This window comes from Sceloporus occidentalis, unplaced genomic scaffold, assembly GCF_023333645.1.
Source record: "Sceloporus occidentalis isolate IW3139 unplaced genomic scaffold, rSceOcc1.0.p SCAF_1, whole genome shotgun sequence".
Lineage (NCBI taxonomy): Eukaryota > Metazoa > Chordata > Lepidosauria > Squamata > Phrynosomatidae > Sceloporus > Sceloporus occidentalis.
In genome coordinates this window covers 184,398,336-184,415,530 of record NW_028316981.1, presented here as the reverse complement: position 1 = coordinate 184,415,530, position 17,195 = coordinate 184,398,336, and the positions used below count along the sequence as shown (strand labels likewise).

Genomic DNA, 17,195 nt, shown 5'->3' with positions numbered 1-17,195 from the left:
GTTCAGAGGAAAAGAATTTAGCAAAACACTGGAGATGGAATTACAAGTGTTTCCTCCTCTTTCGTGCTCTGCTGTCAAGCTTTTCTATGAAAAACATTAGCTGCCCCTGCCCACCATGATATTTTCAACTTTCTCCTTCTGCACCAGTGCTTGACAATGTTAAGTCAATGAGGCTAATGAGAAGCAGTAATGATGCTGTAGCAATGGTCTACTACCTTCACTGAATCTCCAAACCTGAGCATGGAAAAGTTAGTTTTTGACTATAACTACCAGAATTTCCCAGTCAACATGAGGAAATCTGGAAAGTACAGTGCAAAAAAGCGATGCTTCCAAGCTCTGTTCCAAACAAATACCAGTCCGGTTCTTTCATTTTGAAAATATATATTAACTATATGATGCTGAAGAGGAACACATTTCCTTTAAAATGTAAGTGTGTTGGTACTCATTTTGTGCCGATGATGGATGATGCCCCTACACCTCTCACTGTGTTCTGATTATACTACTCCAGGATTGGGAATCATATAGGCGGGATACAGACGGGCAAAAAGGGGTGTATTCATGACATCATGAAGGTAGAGCCTTCAGACGGGCCTTACCTGAATGCCGCCATGAACACGCCCCCCGCACACCCCAAGCGGGAAGAGGCGGCATTAAAAAGGTGCTGCTTTTCTCCGCTTCTTTTCCGTTTGATGCGCAGCTGCGCAGCTCCGTCTGTAAGCTGCTGCACCGGTACGCTAGAATTGCTATGCCGCTAATTTAAGTTGCCCATTTAAAAGCTCCATGTCTGCTGCATTGCATAATGAGTGGGGGTCCTGGAACATGCGCAGTTTGCAGTCAGGCTTTAATTGCAGCGTCAGCTGCCATGCAGGTGTGGAAGCTGCAGCACAGCTGCAGCGCATTTTAAGACTCCTAACCCTAACCCTAACCCTAACCCTAACCCTAGAGCAACATGTACGCATGCGCTGCTTGGAAAGTTTGGACTTTAAAGTGAGCCCCTACACACATTCCTGTGCCATTTTCACCTAACAATAAAAAACGCTAAAACTGTAAATATTTACATATATACAAGGGAGGTGATGGGGGATGGCAGGGGGACAGCGGTGGCAGCGGCGACAGCTGTAGCTGTGCATTGCAGATTCAGCAGGAGCGCGGGGACCAAAGGAGAGGAGGCATCTATGATGCTGGTGACACTGGTAAAGTGCAAGCGGACAAGGATGCCAACACCAGCTGATCACCAGCTGGCAGGAGACCACCATTGTTCTTGGGCAGAGCGGGGGGAAAAGTTTTAAAGGGGTTTGGGCACTTTAAATGTGCACATAGACTTTCTGCTGCCGCTGCTTAGCGCTGCAGCTGCGCATCCGCCAGCCAGCAAAGGGAAAAAAAAAAGCCCCATTTTTGGCCGCCCGTGAGGAAGCTGCCTCTCTCTTTGCAGCGTCCTCCGAGGAGGCGGTTTGGAAACTCCGGGTCTGAAACGGCCCTAGGTGAGGCGTCTTCACTGCCCCCCATGTGGAAGCCCCATACACCTGAGCCACGCCCCCGGGTCGGGCGGGCTGGAGGCTCCGTATTCAGCAGAATACACCTCCAAGACGTCTTCCCCTGCCCGTTTGTATCCCGCCATAGTCCTCTAGAAGGTTTTGGACTGAAACTCCCTGAATTCCTCACCATTGGTGATGCTGGCTAGGGCTGATGGGACTTGCCGCCCAACAACATCTGGAGGGTTGCTAGAGGCACTCCAGTGCTATTAAATGCTTCCTTGAGAATTACTTCCTTCAAGAGATATTGTTCTGGTGGCTGTTCTTTCCAAATGGCAGTAGACATGCTTCCTCCCTATAGTGTCTTTTGTAGCTTGAACCTTACAAAATTTGTAAAATAAAGCGAAGGTGCCCACAGACAATTGCCTCCAGACATTAGCATGCTTTTGCAAGTGGCTTGCTTATTTATTCAGCAAGAGAACGTTCTAGCGGCAAAAAAACTGGAAAAGGGAAAAAGAGCTCTTGCATAAAACCACTAACGGCAATGAAAGGCCTCTGATAACTGACAGTCCTTTCATGAGGTAGTTCCTGTTTTGCATGGTCATGGTGGTACCACCAAGGCTGATGAAGCCAAGGTGTACACTAATTTTCAATGTCACCAAATGTATAAAAATGCCTGGAGAATTTTTAAAAGTAAAAATGCAACATCTATTCCTCACCCCCACCCCCTTTATTGACTCTAAATGAGAAAATGAGAAACTAAGGAACTGAAATGAAAAACCACAATATTACATCAGGAGACAAGTGACCTGTTGCACCAAGTGCATAAGCATTACTAAGCTGATGAAATAAATCCAAATGTCTTTCCACACATAGGAGAACTGAGAACAGGGAGAATCCAAACATCTGTTCTTGAGGATGGATTTGCAGTGTAGGGAAAGTGCCATTTTCCAAGAGTGCAAACAAACAAACACCAATTGCATTTGTCCACTTGATGGGCAAATGCAATTCTCCCCTTTGGAGTTGTTGGGGGCATCTACTTGCTGTGTTAGGAAACATGTTGCTGGGCATGTACCACCCCAGAAAAGACTCTTCTCTTGCCTTTTCCGAAATACATTATACATTTGTATACATTATACAAATACTGAGTACTATTATTTCCTACCACCTCCACATATATTCACTTGGGGAAATTCCACAGTGATACCCCACCATTTCAGCATTGCACAATTTAAAGCACTAAGAAGAATGGTTATGCCAAAAGACAGGTAATAATTCCGGTAGACCAGTTTTAATATACACATTAGAAAAACATCATACTGCTCAGTGAGTACAGAACAGGAAGTAATCCTTTGCTTGCAGTTGCCAATGCGCAAAGTCCATCATTGACACAAAGGCTATGGGAAGTCGCTGTAGGGCAATCGGAAGGGGTATAGCGGTTTATATCGTGTGTCATGCCACAACAACTTTTCTTCCAAGAAGGCGACTGTATCCAAAGTAAGCACGAGGGTCTCATACTTCAGCATGCTGTATACATTAAGACCTATTACAAGAAAGAGACAAGAGGTCAGACTCCATCTTGGGTGAAACTTGACTGAACAGAGGGCAGCAACAAAAAAAATGGTTCTTTCTAGGATATCCTTTTCTATGGGCAAACTATCTGCCAAAGTGCTCAGCAAATGCTGTCAATTCCAAGGTTTTATCTTTCTGTATCTCTAACCTTGATAAAATAGTGTACAGTATTTTAGGGGTTAGAAATAAGAGGTCTCTTAGCCAAACCTGGGTGGCTCTCTTTCATCAACCTATACAACAGAAAGAGACAGGAATGAAGGGGGGACATGACCTACATCAGGTGCTATCTAAGTGGGTAGCACACACCTGTGATAAAGGTGGTGTTTCACAGGTAAAAACATCAGTGAGGGGAGACAGTTGTGAATGAGGATTTATTTTCGCACTTTAAAGTAGTGATAGAAAAATGTGGTCCTCCAGATGTTGAAATACATCCACATAGTAAATAACCACTGTCTCTGCAAGGGCCGATGGGAGTTGCCTGAAAGGCAACCCCCCCCCCCCCCCACACACACACTTTTGCTTTATAAGGACTGGCCTCACCATGCAGCCAACTGTGCTGTCCTCTCAGATCCTGGGTGGGAAAGTGCACTGGGGGGTAGACTATCCTTCTACCCTGCAGCTACCTGGTGGGCCATACCAGTGCATTTCAGTGCACCTGAAGTGACACAATTTCACTTCTGGCTGCCATTTTGATTGATTTTTTTTGGATTCAATTTATGTTTTGGAAAGTTTGGGGAGAGGGAGGTCAGAAGAAGCAAACCACTGTGACTTGAACACATTTTGGGTAGTTTGGGGACAAAGCTTGCCCAAAGATGGGCTTGGATTTTAGAAATGTAAGCTGGGAGCAGTGGGGGCTCTGGGATCATACTTGGAGGTCCCAGAGATCACATGTGGTTTGAGAGCTGCACTTCGTCCACCCATCTTAGATTCATTTATGATTTAACACAAATATTCAATATAGCTGGGCAGCAGGATTCATAGTAAATACAGCTCCAAACTGTACCAGTAACTAATTCAATGAAGAACACAAATAAGTAGGGACCCCTTATTTCCTTGCTTCTTTATGGAAGATGACTTGTACATTCTGTTTCCTGTTAAGATGATACTGGGATAAGTAACATCTGTAAGCTGTCACAGATGAAGCAATACCAAGAGATGAATCAGGATGAGAATGCTTCCTGCATCATTCTTGAGGAGGAAACTGTGATGCTGTCTGAAGAGTTTGAAACAGGAAAGGGGTGCTTGACCAGGATGGGTTAAACACATCATCCAGCTTCAGCATGTCATAGGAGTCATCTTTTAGAAGTTTCTGTCCACCCAAATGAACCCCTTTCTCCTCTACTCACCCATGACAGGCAATAATGTGATGGTTTTAAGGCTGTCTGCTGCAGATTTGATGTTTTCAGGGATTTCATTGCTGAAAGCAAGAGGAAAGGAGAGTTAGATATATCCCATATACAGTATACTTGACTCTAAGTCTATCTCATATTTAAATTAAGGGCAGCTTTTGGGAACAAAATTATGGATTTTGATATATCCTGTAAATATGTCAAGGGGCATGTAAGAAAGGATCTAAAGGATGAATCAAAGGAAAACAATGCCAAAGCACTTGCAAAATTACAGCAGGTATAAGTGTTTATGTTCTTACTAAAGGATGGATGACAGAGGAGAGATGGGGTCAGTGCTTCCAGGACAGATTACACTCTTGCCTTTCACCAGGGGATGGTTCCTTTTTAAATAAGAGCTAAAGCACAGAACTTAACTTGACCTGTGGATAAGTCAACTCAGGTTCTTGGGTCAACTTTATGACTAAAATTTCTACACTTATAAATGAATATATATAGTATGTGTTGCTGGATCTTCTGGGTACAAATACTACCAACTTTCTATTTTGGTTGGGTGATGTGTACTGACCTTGAAGTCCTTAATGACCTCCTGCTCCCCAAGAGGAGTAGTATTCATGCTGCATTTCATTAGTGAAGGGACTCAATCTTATCAGAGAAGATTCACCTTTGACTCTAGAGGAATGGTTGTGCTCCTCTGTTGCATTAAGCAGTTAAAAGTCTAAAGTACCTGTAGTCTTGTGTGACTGTGATACCAGTTCTTGTAGACTGGATACCATGACAGGTGAAAAATCTTAGCTCACACCATATGCATTCATCCTTTTTAGATACTCCACAAACCCCTGTAGCTTCAGTGTGAATGTTACTTTCATGGTTAAGATGAAGAGTCCATCCTGGCACTTTAGTGGGAAATTTAATTTTCAGGCCCACTCAATTATATGAAAAGAACCCAAGTGTAGCCAAATGAAAAAGTGCACATTCCCCTAGAGTTACAACCAAGACATTTTTGTATACCTATAGATGTAGAGTTGCCCAAAACAACACTTTCAGATTTATTAAATTTATATTTATTAAGTAAATAATTTAAATTTGTTCTGTTTCACGTAGAAATTCAAACTGATACATTCAATCCGAGGTGATTAGTGTCCCATACAGATCGAATGCCATCAAAGCTCCATCACAGATAACATCAGTTCATGTCACAAGGCAGTCTGGTGGAAGATGTGGCTCTCCAGATGTTTCTGAACTCATCAACTTTAGCCACCATGTCATATTCAGGCATGATAGAAGTAATAATTCATTAATATCCTGGAGGGCCTAACGTCAAGCACATAAACAAAGCCATCTTCCCTGCTGGTTGGATGTTCTACCCCTTGGAGCTCAGGCCAGACAGGTTGGTTGGAAATGCTACATCTTATGTTCCAAGCCAATGATTTTCAAGCTTTCTAGGAACCATCTCCAGCTCAATTTGTCTGATACAGAAAGCCTTCTGCATCACAGAACCTTCCAGAACATGATATTGTGCATGCAGTGAGATCACAGGGGCAAACCTGGTGGATCTGTTGTACTAAGTGAACCAAGAATGCTACTGAGAATACACCCAACACTCTCCTTTGGCTGCTTAATTCAAGGAAAGATCGGTAGCAGCAGGCAATTTTTTGTTTAGAAAAATTTATTGGCAATTACTAATCTTTTCATTTGGGATCCTAATAAGCTTCTGCTAAGCCCCAAGATTCCCCAGAGGACAACCAGAAAACCATGGATTCAGGCAATATCATACTCCAGAACCTGGCGTTGTGACTTAATGCATCAGCACTGGTCAAACAAAAACTGTGTCCCTCTCCTAAATCTAAGCATACCTGAAGCTTGAATATCTCAGAAACACTCCACACCAACACCACCACTTCCCCACCATTGATACAAACTCACACATCTACAATCAGCACTGATGCTCCCCAGTGCCTGTAGCGGGCCAGATCCATCAGATACTGGGGATCGGAGGTTGGTATCTCTAGAGAATCTACGACATGGAGACTGTCCTAAAGACAGAGTGAAAAAAAAGAGACAATGAACAGAATTATGAACATGATATAAACCAGAGGTACCAATCTGTCCTTCATGCCAAGCCCCTATGTTCTATATAGCCCTGTAGTTTGACTACTTCAAAGTCTGAAAAAGTTACTTTTTTGGACTATAACTGGCCATGCTGATGGTTAATTCTGGAACCTATAATCCAAACAAGTTATTTTTCCAGGCTCTGAACTACTCTCTTCCCTGTCACATATATCTGCAAGGAGTATATGATGAGAGCATCATCATCATCATCATCATCATCCCCAATAAATCCAGTGGTGAACAACAAAGAATTAGACATATAATACCAATTAAAGACCATCTGAAAACACATATGAATAACCTCAATCTATACTTTAAAATCATTGATTTAATGATCATGCCTACCACCCATAAGGAAAAGAAACAGTCATGAAAGGGAAAAGAAGTTTGCAAGCATTACATGCATGTTCTTCGAGAAGTAATTTAAGGCAATCAATCCAGTTTTTAAAGAAAGAAATAAAAGACCAGATACTTTAATGTTTGCTTCTGGAGGACAGCATTTCTGCACTTTTGGTCACCAGATATTTTGGACTTCATTCCCCAGCAACTTTTGGTTCACCTATCCAAAAGTTGTGAACCATTGCTATCAGATATGTTGTGTATTAAAGCTATTATGCCTAAAACTCCCCCAGATCCACCTTGCTTTGCAACACCAACAGAATCAGGAGCAGAAAGGAAACAAAAGCCCATCTGTATCACAGCAATATAGCTATCTTCCATCAAAACTCTCAAGAGTGGCCATCTAGAAAGAAGGGTAAAATTGAGAAAGAATTTTGTATTTAGGAGTGGGTGCAAAATGCCATTTCTGTAAACCAGTAGTATTGCCCATCTTATGATTGTCTATATAGGTTATTTACTCTGAATTCCTCCTGTGCTCACTGCATCCTGTTTACATGACACAGGGCCAAAACCCCGAACCAGGCACAGATTGTCTATGTGTCATCTGCACCCAATTCAGCTTTTCCTCATCTTAAACCTAAAATGTTAAAACGTTACCTTTTGCTTTGGGTTTTGGACTCTCTCCACAGTGAGGATGGGCACCTGCCATACCGCATAGTCCCTATGAGCCACCTGGCACAGCTGCTGCATGCACAAGTTACTCTGAGGTCAGAATAAGGTGTCCAGCATCAAAAACATGACTGGGCAGCTCATTGTGAACCCAAGATCTGGAACTCCCTTCCAAGGGAAAATAGGCTGGGTCCCCTGTCCTGAAGCCCTTCCATAAAAAGCAAAGACTTTTTTTATCCATACAAACTACTGGATGTTACTAGGGAAGGCATTTATTTAGAGTTGGTGCTGTATCTTCATCTTGACCCACAGGGTAAGGAGAGTGAGAAATAAAACATATTAGCAATAATAATATTTAAGTAGCATTTTTAATTTAAGTGTGTCCATACAAGCCACTGGAAGTTGTTTATTTACATTTATTTACAGTTGGTATTAAATCTTTAAGTAGTATTTTTAATTTCATTGTTTTTTAATATTTGAACTTGCTTTGTGTTTTAATTGCTTTTTACTGAGGGGTATATCTGCATTATACTGTACAATAAGCATTTTGAAACTACTTTCTGGGATCTATAATTTAAAGATGTACTTCTTTGCTAAAGAAATAATGCTGCGGTTTAAAGAAACATACTAGAGAAGTGTTGCACCAAATCTATCCTGTAGGATGGAGCCACAGCAGTTAAAGTGAGATCAAAGAGATACAACTGTACAGTATGGATACAAACATGACCTTAACCGTGAGCCATCCTGTCCCTCATTTTGGGGAGAAAAAGCAAGTTGTGTTTTGTATGACATTACACTTTATCTGTCTACATTTGTTATTGCATCACATGAAAGAGTACATAATAAATTTGTTCAACTAAGTAAGCAAATGTGCCTCTGAAAGATCTCAAGTAAGAGGTGAGGATGAAGTGCATCATGACTTGCTGTCTTCTCTTAGCATTTGATATTCAGAGGTATACAGTGCCTCTGTAGACAGAAGATCCAGTGAGCTAGTATCGTTTATAGTAACTGATATAATGTGCCTTTATTTTTTTGGACTACAACTTCTAACAATAAACAAACAAACAAGCTTCATTTATATACCACTTCATACTGCCTAAGAGTGTCTAAGCGGTTTACTGTAAACTGTAAACAATGCCCCAGCTATGCAATGGGCAGAACTGCTTGTGCTTCTATGCTGTACCTGTGCCAGTTTGGTTGTCAGTGCCACCTTGAGGCCTTGGACCCGCACTTTCATGGGCAACATGTAGTAGTAGCTGGTAGGGCCCCGCGGCCCATGGGCAATCCCCCCTACAAGAAAAGCAAGAAAAGAAAGATGTGTCAAAGGGAGGTCAGCTGGAACAGATGTCCTATCTCCTCTAGGTCCTGACTGCAGGCCCAAGGACAGCGTTTAGAGTCTGTTGAAAAAAACCTCACAGCAGCACATCACGTGCCCAGAAGGCTTACAAAAGGAGCCCTGGTGGCGCAGTGGTTAAATGCCTGTACTGCAGCCATTCACTCAAAACCACAAGGTTACGAGTTCAAGACCAGCAAAAGGGCCCAAGCACAACTCAGGCTTGCATCCTTCCGAGGTCACTAAAATGAGTACCCAGACTGTTGGGGGCAAATTAGCTTACTTGCTAATTAGCTTACTTGCTGTTCACCACTATGATCTTTGGAATAGCGGTATATAAATAAAACAAATTATTATTATTATTATTAATTAACATGTTCCGTGTTGTTATAAACACACAGAGAGAGAGAGAGAGAGAGAGAGAGAGAGAGAGAGAGAGAGAAGGAATCACTTACCACCACGCCATATCGGTGACCGGATACTGCCATGCCGAGCCCGTCCACTGCCCTTCTGTGCCCAGGGCTTCCTGCCACCACCACGTACCTCTGCACGCGATTTTGTCTTAGCGTAACTCTGGAAAGTTAAAACAGGTCACAAATTATGGCCAGAGCAACACATACCAAACGCCACTCAAGTGGAGCATTGAATAAAGCTCACGTTACCCCACTAGTCATCATAACAGCTTTGCAAAAGAGATTCATGATTTATTCCTATATTTGTGTGGTGGAGTGAAGCTGAGAAAGAACGGTTTTCCCAGTGTTTCCCATGCTGGTGTAGTAAAAATATTAGCATGTGTGGCTAAGCAAACTCTGGGACAAAGGGGGAGTCTTCATGGTGCATGCTCACTCAATAGAGCTTTGCTCAGGGTCTCTTCAAACATGCTAGCTTTCCATGTACCTCACACAATCCGGACAGTTCACACAAAGAATGTATTTCAATGCATCAGCAGGCATAATGCAAACTAGGGGAGATGGGGCTGAGAAGAGATGTAGGGTTGAAAGCTGGTGTTAGGGCCTATCCATGTGTATGATGCAATACCACAACAGTGTGAATTAGTTAGAATGTACAGTATAACTATGCAGAATGCAGTTCCCTAAGAATACTGTCTTTCTAATAAAAGCACCACATTTCTAATCCTTATGGCTGCAAATGTACGTATTTAAAGATATGTGGACAATATCTGCTGAAACCCAGGAGGCAAAGGAGTGGCTGAATCAGAGTTTAAGTGGGCATAGTTCAGTGCACATAATTCCTTGTGCCTTCCCAGGAAGCAGAATTACTGCTAGAGCTAGAGTATTAGAAAAAGCATCCATATTACCATAGAATTCAACTTCCATTCATGTTTGGGGTGAGAAAAGGAAGCTGTTTCCCACATTTCCAGTTTTGTACTCTAGCCTGGGAATGTAGGCAGCTTCTTTTGCTGCATCCACAATGTAGAAATAGTTCGGTTTGACACCACTTTAACTGCCATGGCTTAATGCTATGGAATTCTGGGAACTGCAGTTTGCTGTGGCATCAGAGTTCTCTGACAGAGCAGGCTGAATGCCTCCCAAAACTACCATTCCCAGAATTCCATATTATTGAGCCATGGAAGTTAAAATGGTGTAAAACTGGATTATTTCTGCAGTGCAGATATAGCCTTTGTGCCTATGCCCTTCAGCAGCCTAGCTCAAAAGCCTACTGTATGCCTCCTTTTGGCCAAACATCCCAATTCCTTTTTCTTTTTTTGCTTAATATTTTTATTACAAACAAATACATACCAATTTCTATGTATCTAAAAAACCATATGGGGATAACATACCTAACACAAAATCTAAATCTAAAACTACCTAAAATATAATATACAAACACAGCCAACCTGATCGTACTTTTTAAACATTATTTATCTAACTCCCCTGTGGCTATTTAAAGATTCTATTCAATATTTAAAAATAATCTTAAATAATCCAATATGTTTTTCATGTATCAACATCATCAATTTATCCACTTCTACAAATTCATACAATTTAGGCAACCTATCCTCTTGAAATGGGAATGTTGTCTCTTTCCATCTCTGAGCATAAGTCATCCTGGCAGAGATGATCATATATTGTATATTCTTCCATTACTTCTCTCCAACTGTTATCTAAAAATCCTAATAGAAATAGATCAGATTCCAATTTCCTGTCCTGTATTCCTACCAATATTTAAATACTCACAATTCTCTTGAAATTTCTCTGCCAAACAGCCACTGTGTGTAGGATATCAAGCCTGTGGGAAAAACAAACACAGACATACTGTGTTAGTAAAGGACCTGGGATGTGGGCAACAAAAGAGCAGCCCCAAAGATATAAATAACTGTTTTCAAAATATTCTGGAATTCAAATACAATGTTATCACACTGGTGCCTCTTATGCAAAGGAAAAGATGTGGATGAAGGAAGAGGACAATACTATCTTGCAATCTGCTCTGGCATATCTAGTCAGGGATATATCAGATTTCAGTTTAATCTCAAACTTGCATTTGTTTTTATTTGCTGCCCTATAAGACTGGCTAGTACAAACTAAGCAAAAAGCCCAGACATCTGCAAATACTGCCAAACTGGAGGTACAATTCAAGTATCTTGTCCCTGTGGTACACATGAAAAGGTCTAGCCTAGTTTATCCAGATATTTTTATATCACTTTAAGGTATGGGTTTGGGAAACTTTAGCTTGGTGAGTGAAAATCCAAATATCTAGAGGGCCAAAGGTTAATGACCTCTGTTTTAAGATCTCCCAAAACCTATCCATGACAAACATTTATTCTATTTAGATCAATACCTTGCCCCTTTTCTGTCCCACCTTTGCTACCCCTGTTCCCTTGAAACTCTTTAATTTATGTAGTCCTGACTCAATGGAATTTACCTATGTGTTGACTCACCATTCGACAATCGGTTCAGTGGGTCTACCCTACTTGGGACTACCCAATGGGATGCCAGCCTAGATTACTATGCATCCTTTTTAAAATAAATGCTTGCTTATTTTTATTTTTATGTAATCAAGAGGGCCAGAAACCCAAACTCTGCTTACCGGGGCATTACTGCAAATACATCTGGATGTAGATCTGCCAAGCCCACATGCCTTGCATCGTAATGTCTCAAAGACTCTACCCAGGCCTGAACAGGTGAGAGGTGTTTGGGGATGGCAATGTCGCATTTCCTTAGGATGGGATTACTGGAGACTACAGCAGGCTGTGTTTCTAAAGCAAGAAAAACAATACATGAATTTCTGTTATCGGTTTTACATTTTAATCATGCAAAAAGCCTTTGGCTTAAGCATTAATAAAAATTGAATTGAAGAGAAACAATACCGAGCAATCACACTTTAGATGTGATTTTCTGTTACTCTTACCTGAAATCATTTTTATACTTGCAAGTATATATATAAAATGACCAGAACCTATATATGTTTTATGAGCTCATGTGTCCACCCATTTCAATCACTTCAGTGAAACCAAGAAAAAAAGAATCTCATTCAATTTATAAATCCTTTCATATTTGGTCACCTTAAGAAAATTCTTTCTTACTGTAAGTGGCTTGTTACTAGACTGTATGTAACAGAATTCCAATCTTGAATACAACACAAAATTTCAAAGTATAATAAGATCCAAAATCCACAAAACAGTGGTACTTTTATTGGGCCAAGTGAAATGCACAAAATACATACCGAAAGCTTTTGAAGCTCTTTGTAACACGTTTTTGTGTATTTTGGTGGACCCAATAAAGGTATCACTGTTTTGTGGATTTTGGATGTTACTATACTTTGCTATATGGCGAACACAGCTACCCTGGATATGTTTTACAGGACTTCAAAGTAAAACATGAAAAATAATTAAAATAACTTGATATCAGCATCAGATGTGTGTGTTTCAAGCTACCTGGCAACTTCTGGCAACCATATGAACTTCATAGGATTTTCATAGGCAAAGAATCCTCTTTAACAGTGCCTTTCTCTGAAATGTAGCCTACAGCACCTGATACTGCTTGGTGATCTCCCATCCAAGTACTAACCAGAGCTGACCCTGCTTAGCTTCAAAGATCAGATGGCATTTGGTGCCTCCAGGGTATTTAGGCTAGCATCAGATACTACACATATAACAGAAGTGAAAACATGTATTTTACACTTTTATATTGCTGCATTACATTTTCAGACAGTCTGTTGCCTGGAAATCTGTCAGCAAAGCCAAATGTCTCAAATACTTCAGAATCCGTTTGCCACTCTTCTCAGAAACAGATTATCTCAATACTACCATCTTTCCTTCAGATCAATAAACTAAGGACTATGGATATACAGAAAACTCAAGCAGAGTGAGATTGGGCCTCCTCCAAAAATGTCTTCAGTTTTTGTCAGAGTATGAAGCAATGATTTGTGTTTTCTGGATAAAATTGAAATATTTTCCACTGGTATAAATTGACTGAGATTTGACTCAGTATGTGTTTGACTCATATTTAGTCAAACAAAATAAAATAAAACAAGAGAAAATGTTAAAAGTACACCATATTACTCTTCTACTGTTATCAAAGGTTTTTTTACAGTTCAAATTCTCAGTCAGCTATTAAGCCCTGTTACTTAAAAGGCTGAAGGCCAGTCACTATCTCTCAGCCTAATCAGAGTTTTGTAAGGATAAATGGGCGACAGAGAGAACACAAGTGGCACATGGGACTTCTTGGGAGAAAAGTGGGATAAACGGTACAAAGAAATAATATTTTATAAATATGAAAAAGACTTACCTCTTAAGGAAACTGCATTAACCAAAACAGCAGTGTTACCTGGAGTATCTGCCTGTTTTGACAACGTAGTTGAAAAAAGCTGGGAATGGAAATTAAAATACAAGCAGAATGAACATCTGAAATGACCGATCAAAGCCAATATAATGGATTTACAAATGGGACAAATTTCCCTTAAACAATTTTCACAGCTGCTTATGCCTGGAACATCTCCTCTGCCAATGGAGTGTCCATTTGGTGCTGCCTCTTTAATTTCACTATGGACCCTCATTGCTCCAAATGAAATACACCAGAACACAGTTATAAAAAGTGTTAGTCCATTCATCATTGTTGAGACACACTTTGCCACACAAGGCACATCTAACCAAGTCCAGGATTGAGGAAATGCTAGGACATAAAAGTAACTAAGTAAGATACAGAATTTGCTCCTCTAAAAGAACATTTTGAAAAGAGACACATTTATACTGCAGAATTTGAAGACATAGCCATGTAAGTCTGGAAAAGCAGTATGCAAAATGATCTTGCAGCACCTTTGAGTCTAACTGAAAGACAGAAATTGGTAACATGAGGAATGCATCTGAGGAAGTAAACTTAAACCTACAAAAGCTCATGCTACCAACTTCTCGCTTTCAGTCAGACTCAAAGGTGCTGCAAGATCCTTATTTTTATGGCAGAAATCAACCTCTATTTCATTCACCTTAAATGAAGCTAGTGTGATGTAGTGGTCTTAGCACTGGACTATGACCCTGGAGATGCAGTTTGATACCACTTTAACTGCCATGGCTCCATGCTGCAGCGTGGATTAGACCCAGGGTTCAAATCCCCACTCTGAGTCACACACTCTCAGCTCCAGAATGCCCCATGATACTTCCTCTGAGGCTGAAAGAGTGTGACCTGCCCAAGGCCACCCAGTGGGCTTCATGGCGGAGCTGGGAATTGAACCCTGGTCTTTAGAGTCACAGTTATGAAGTCACACCTGCTGAAGTAACTGCTTCTACACAATCATAAAAGGCAGAGGAGCCCTCTCCCGTTTTCAGTCTGGCAGGCCAATTTTGTATTGTTGTTGTGTACCTTCAAGTTGTTTCTGACTTATGGGCCCCTAAGGCAGTCAACCTATCATGCAAGATTGGCACACAGGAGGGTTTGCTGTTGCATCTTTCCCCTGAGGCTGAGTGTGATGTGTCCTAGTTGTTTTCAGCTTATGGCAATCCTAAGGTGCTGGACATTATGGGGTTTTCTTGGCCAGGTTTCTCCAGAGCGGGTTTGCCCTTGCCTTTCCCTGAGGCTGAGAGAGTGTGACTTGCCCAAAGTCACCCAGTGGGTTTCAACACTGAGAGGGGAATTGAACCTTGGCCTCCAGAGTCACAGTCCAGTACCCAAACCATTGGGCCACACTTGCATATACACTCAATGTACATAGCACCTTAAATCCTAATGCTGGGAAGTTAGCACAAAACACACTTATTATGCTGCGCTGTTAAACGTGGCAGCACAACAGCAGTGCTAAAAATGCAAGCAAACAAACACACACAAATAAAAACCCTCTACATTTTTCAAAGCAAAACAAAGAATGGAATGGGAAAAATGTGTCTTCAAAACAGCATGAGGGGACATGCTAAAACAAGTGACAGTAATACTTGCCCATAGGGAAACCATACTTGCCCACAGAGAATCATAAGAATAGGGGAGAGTATTCCCTTATGGTTCTCTATGGCAGTAGTTCTCAACCTTTGGACTTCAACTCCCAGAAGTCCCAGGCAGCTTGCCCAAATGATCAGGGATTCTGGGAGCTGAAGTCTAAAATGCCTGGAGGACCCAAGGTTGAGAACCACTGCTCTATGAGCAAGTATGGCTTCCCTAGCCTGGGGTCATTTGTTTCAGCAGGTCCCCCAAATGAGCTGGCCTCCTTGGAACCCATAAAGCAGAGCCTCCATGGGCAAGGGCAGTGTACCACTGAAAGCCAGGAAGGAGCATGAACTTAATGCCTCCATTAAGGTGCCAGGCTCAAACCAGCCAGAGCCATGGCCACCTCTTTTAGCCTCCCCAGCCCTTGTCCTCCACTGCCTGCCCTTCTCACCCTCCGACCGGATCCCTGCCTCAGAAGCCTCACTCCCAGCCGGATCATGGCAGCAGCCTATTTTTCCTCCCTTCCCACGTGATTCACAGGGGAAACCCACCTCTACTTCCGGCGCAGAGTGATGACGTCAGAAGCGAGGGGGCTTCCCTGCCTTGAAGCCACTGACTAAAGGCTGTGCTTTCTCCACCCCTGTTGTTGTTGTTGTGTGCCTTCAAGTCCTTTCTGCCTTATAGTGAACTTGAGCCTTATCTGGTGCTTTGAGTGCTGGACTATGATTCTGAAGTCCAGGGTTTGAATCCTGACCCAGCCATAAAACCCACTAGGCGACCCTGGGCAAGTCACACTCTCTCAGCCTCAGGGGAAGGCAATGGTAAACCTCCTCTGAACAAATCTTCCCAAGAAACCCCCATGATGATAGGGTTACCATAAGTAGGACACAAAGACTTGAAGGCACACAACAAGCACACATGGGCAAGTCACGCTCTCTCAGCCTCAAAGGATGGCCATGGTAAACCCTTTGAACAAATCTGGCCAAGAAACCCCATGACAGGGTCCCCTCCTTAGGGTTGCCTAAATCAGAAACAACTTGAATGTGCATAACAACAACATCAACCAGGTGAAGCTGTCATGGGGTTTTCTTGCCATGTTTCTTCAGAGGGGATTTGTCTTTCCCTTTCCCTGAGGCTGCAAGAGTGTGACTGTCAACCAATGGGTTTCCATGGCCAAGCGTAGGATTTGAACCCTGGTCTCCAGAGTTATAGTTGAGTGCTCAGACCACTACTTACACAGCCTCTGCACATTTGTTCACACTAATGTTTCATGTACCGTAATATAAAGTGAGAAGGGAAAAAAGGATTTTATTTTTTAAGATTAAGGGATTTAGATTTTGGTATGAGCACACTCTAAAATATAAATCAGTTGCTCTTAAAGGTGCTGTTATGTTCTTCACACACACAAACATGACATGACATGGCTGCTTCTTTGAAAAATACTTGTGTAATGCAGTGGTTAGTCCTCCAGAGGTTGGATTTCCAATCCCATAATCCCAGGCTATCCTGGCAAATGGCAAAGGGTTTTCACAAATTCTGGAAGGCGAAAGGTGGGAGATGGCTCCATTAATTGAGTGATTCTCAACATTTGGTCCTCTAGAGAGCTTGGACCTCCATTCCTATAATCCCCAGCCAGTACAACCATGTATTCTGGGAGTTCTAGTCCAAAATCTGGAGGGTGAAGGAGATGGTGAGAAGGCTGCCCATTAATGCAGTGGTTCTCAAGGTTTGGTCCTCCAGGGTTGAGAGGGACTTCAACTCCCAGAAGTCCAACCCAGTTTGGCCAATGGCCAGGAATTCTGGAAATTGAAATCCAAAATCATCATCATCATCATCATCATCATCATCATCATCATCATCATCATCATCATCCTGGGGGACCAAATTTTGAGAACCACAATGCAGGGATTTTGGTATAAAGACGCAAAGTAATAGAGCAACCTAGAGACAGGTAAAGAGTTTTGGGTGTGAATACTTTTCA

At 41.9% G+C, this 17,195-nt stretch overlaps 1 protein-coding gene across 1 annotated transcript; it reads right to left on the bottom strand.

The window, feature by feature from the left end:
* Positions 1–2,753: 2,753 nt before the first annotated feature.
* Positions 2,754–15,754, bottom strand: MRPL4 (mitochondrial ribosomal protein L4). The gene is made up of 9 exons (XM_089486256.1): positions 15,666–15,754; positions 13,592–13,670; positions 11,892–12,060; positions 11,042–11,093; positions 9,299–9,416; positions 8,694–8,800; positions 6,317–6,426; positions 4,391–4,461; positions 2,754–3,015 (listed from the first exon to the last, which is right to left on the bottom strand). Exons 1-9 carry the CDS (start codon positions 15,711–15,713, stop codon positions 2,870–2,872), a joined length of 900 nt encoding a protein of 299 aa, XP_089342382.1. The 5' UTR covers positions 15,714–15,754; the 3' UTR covers positions 2,754–2,869.
* Between the last annotated feature and the right edge of the window lie 1,441 nt (positions 15,755–17,195).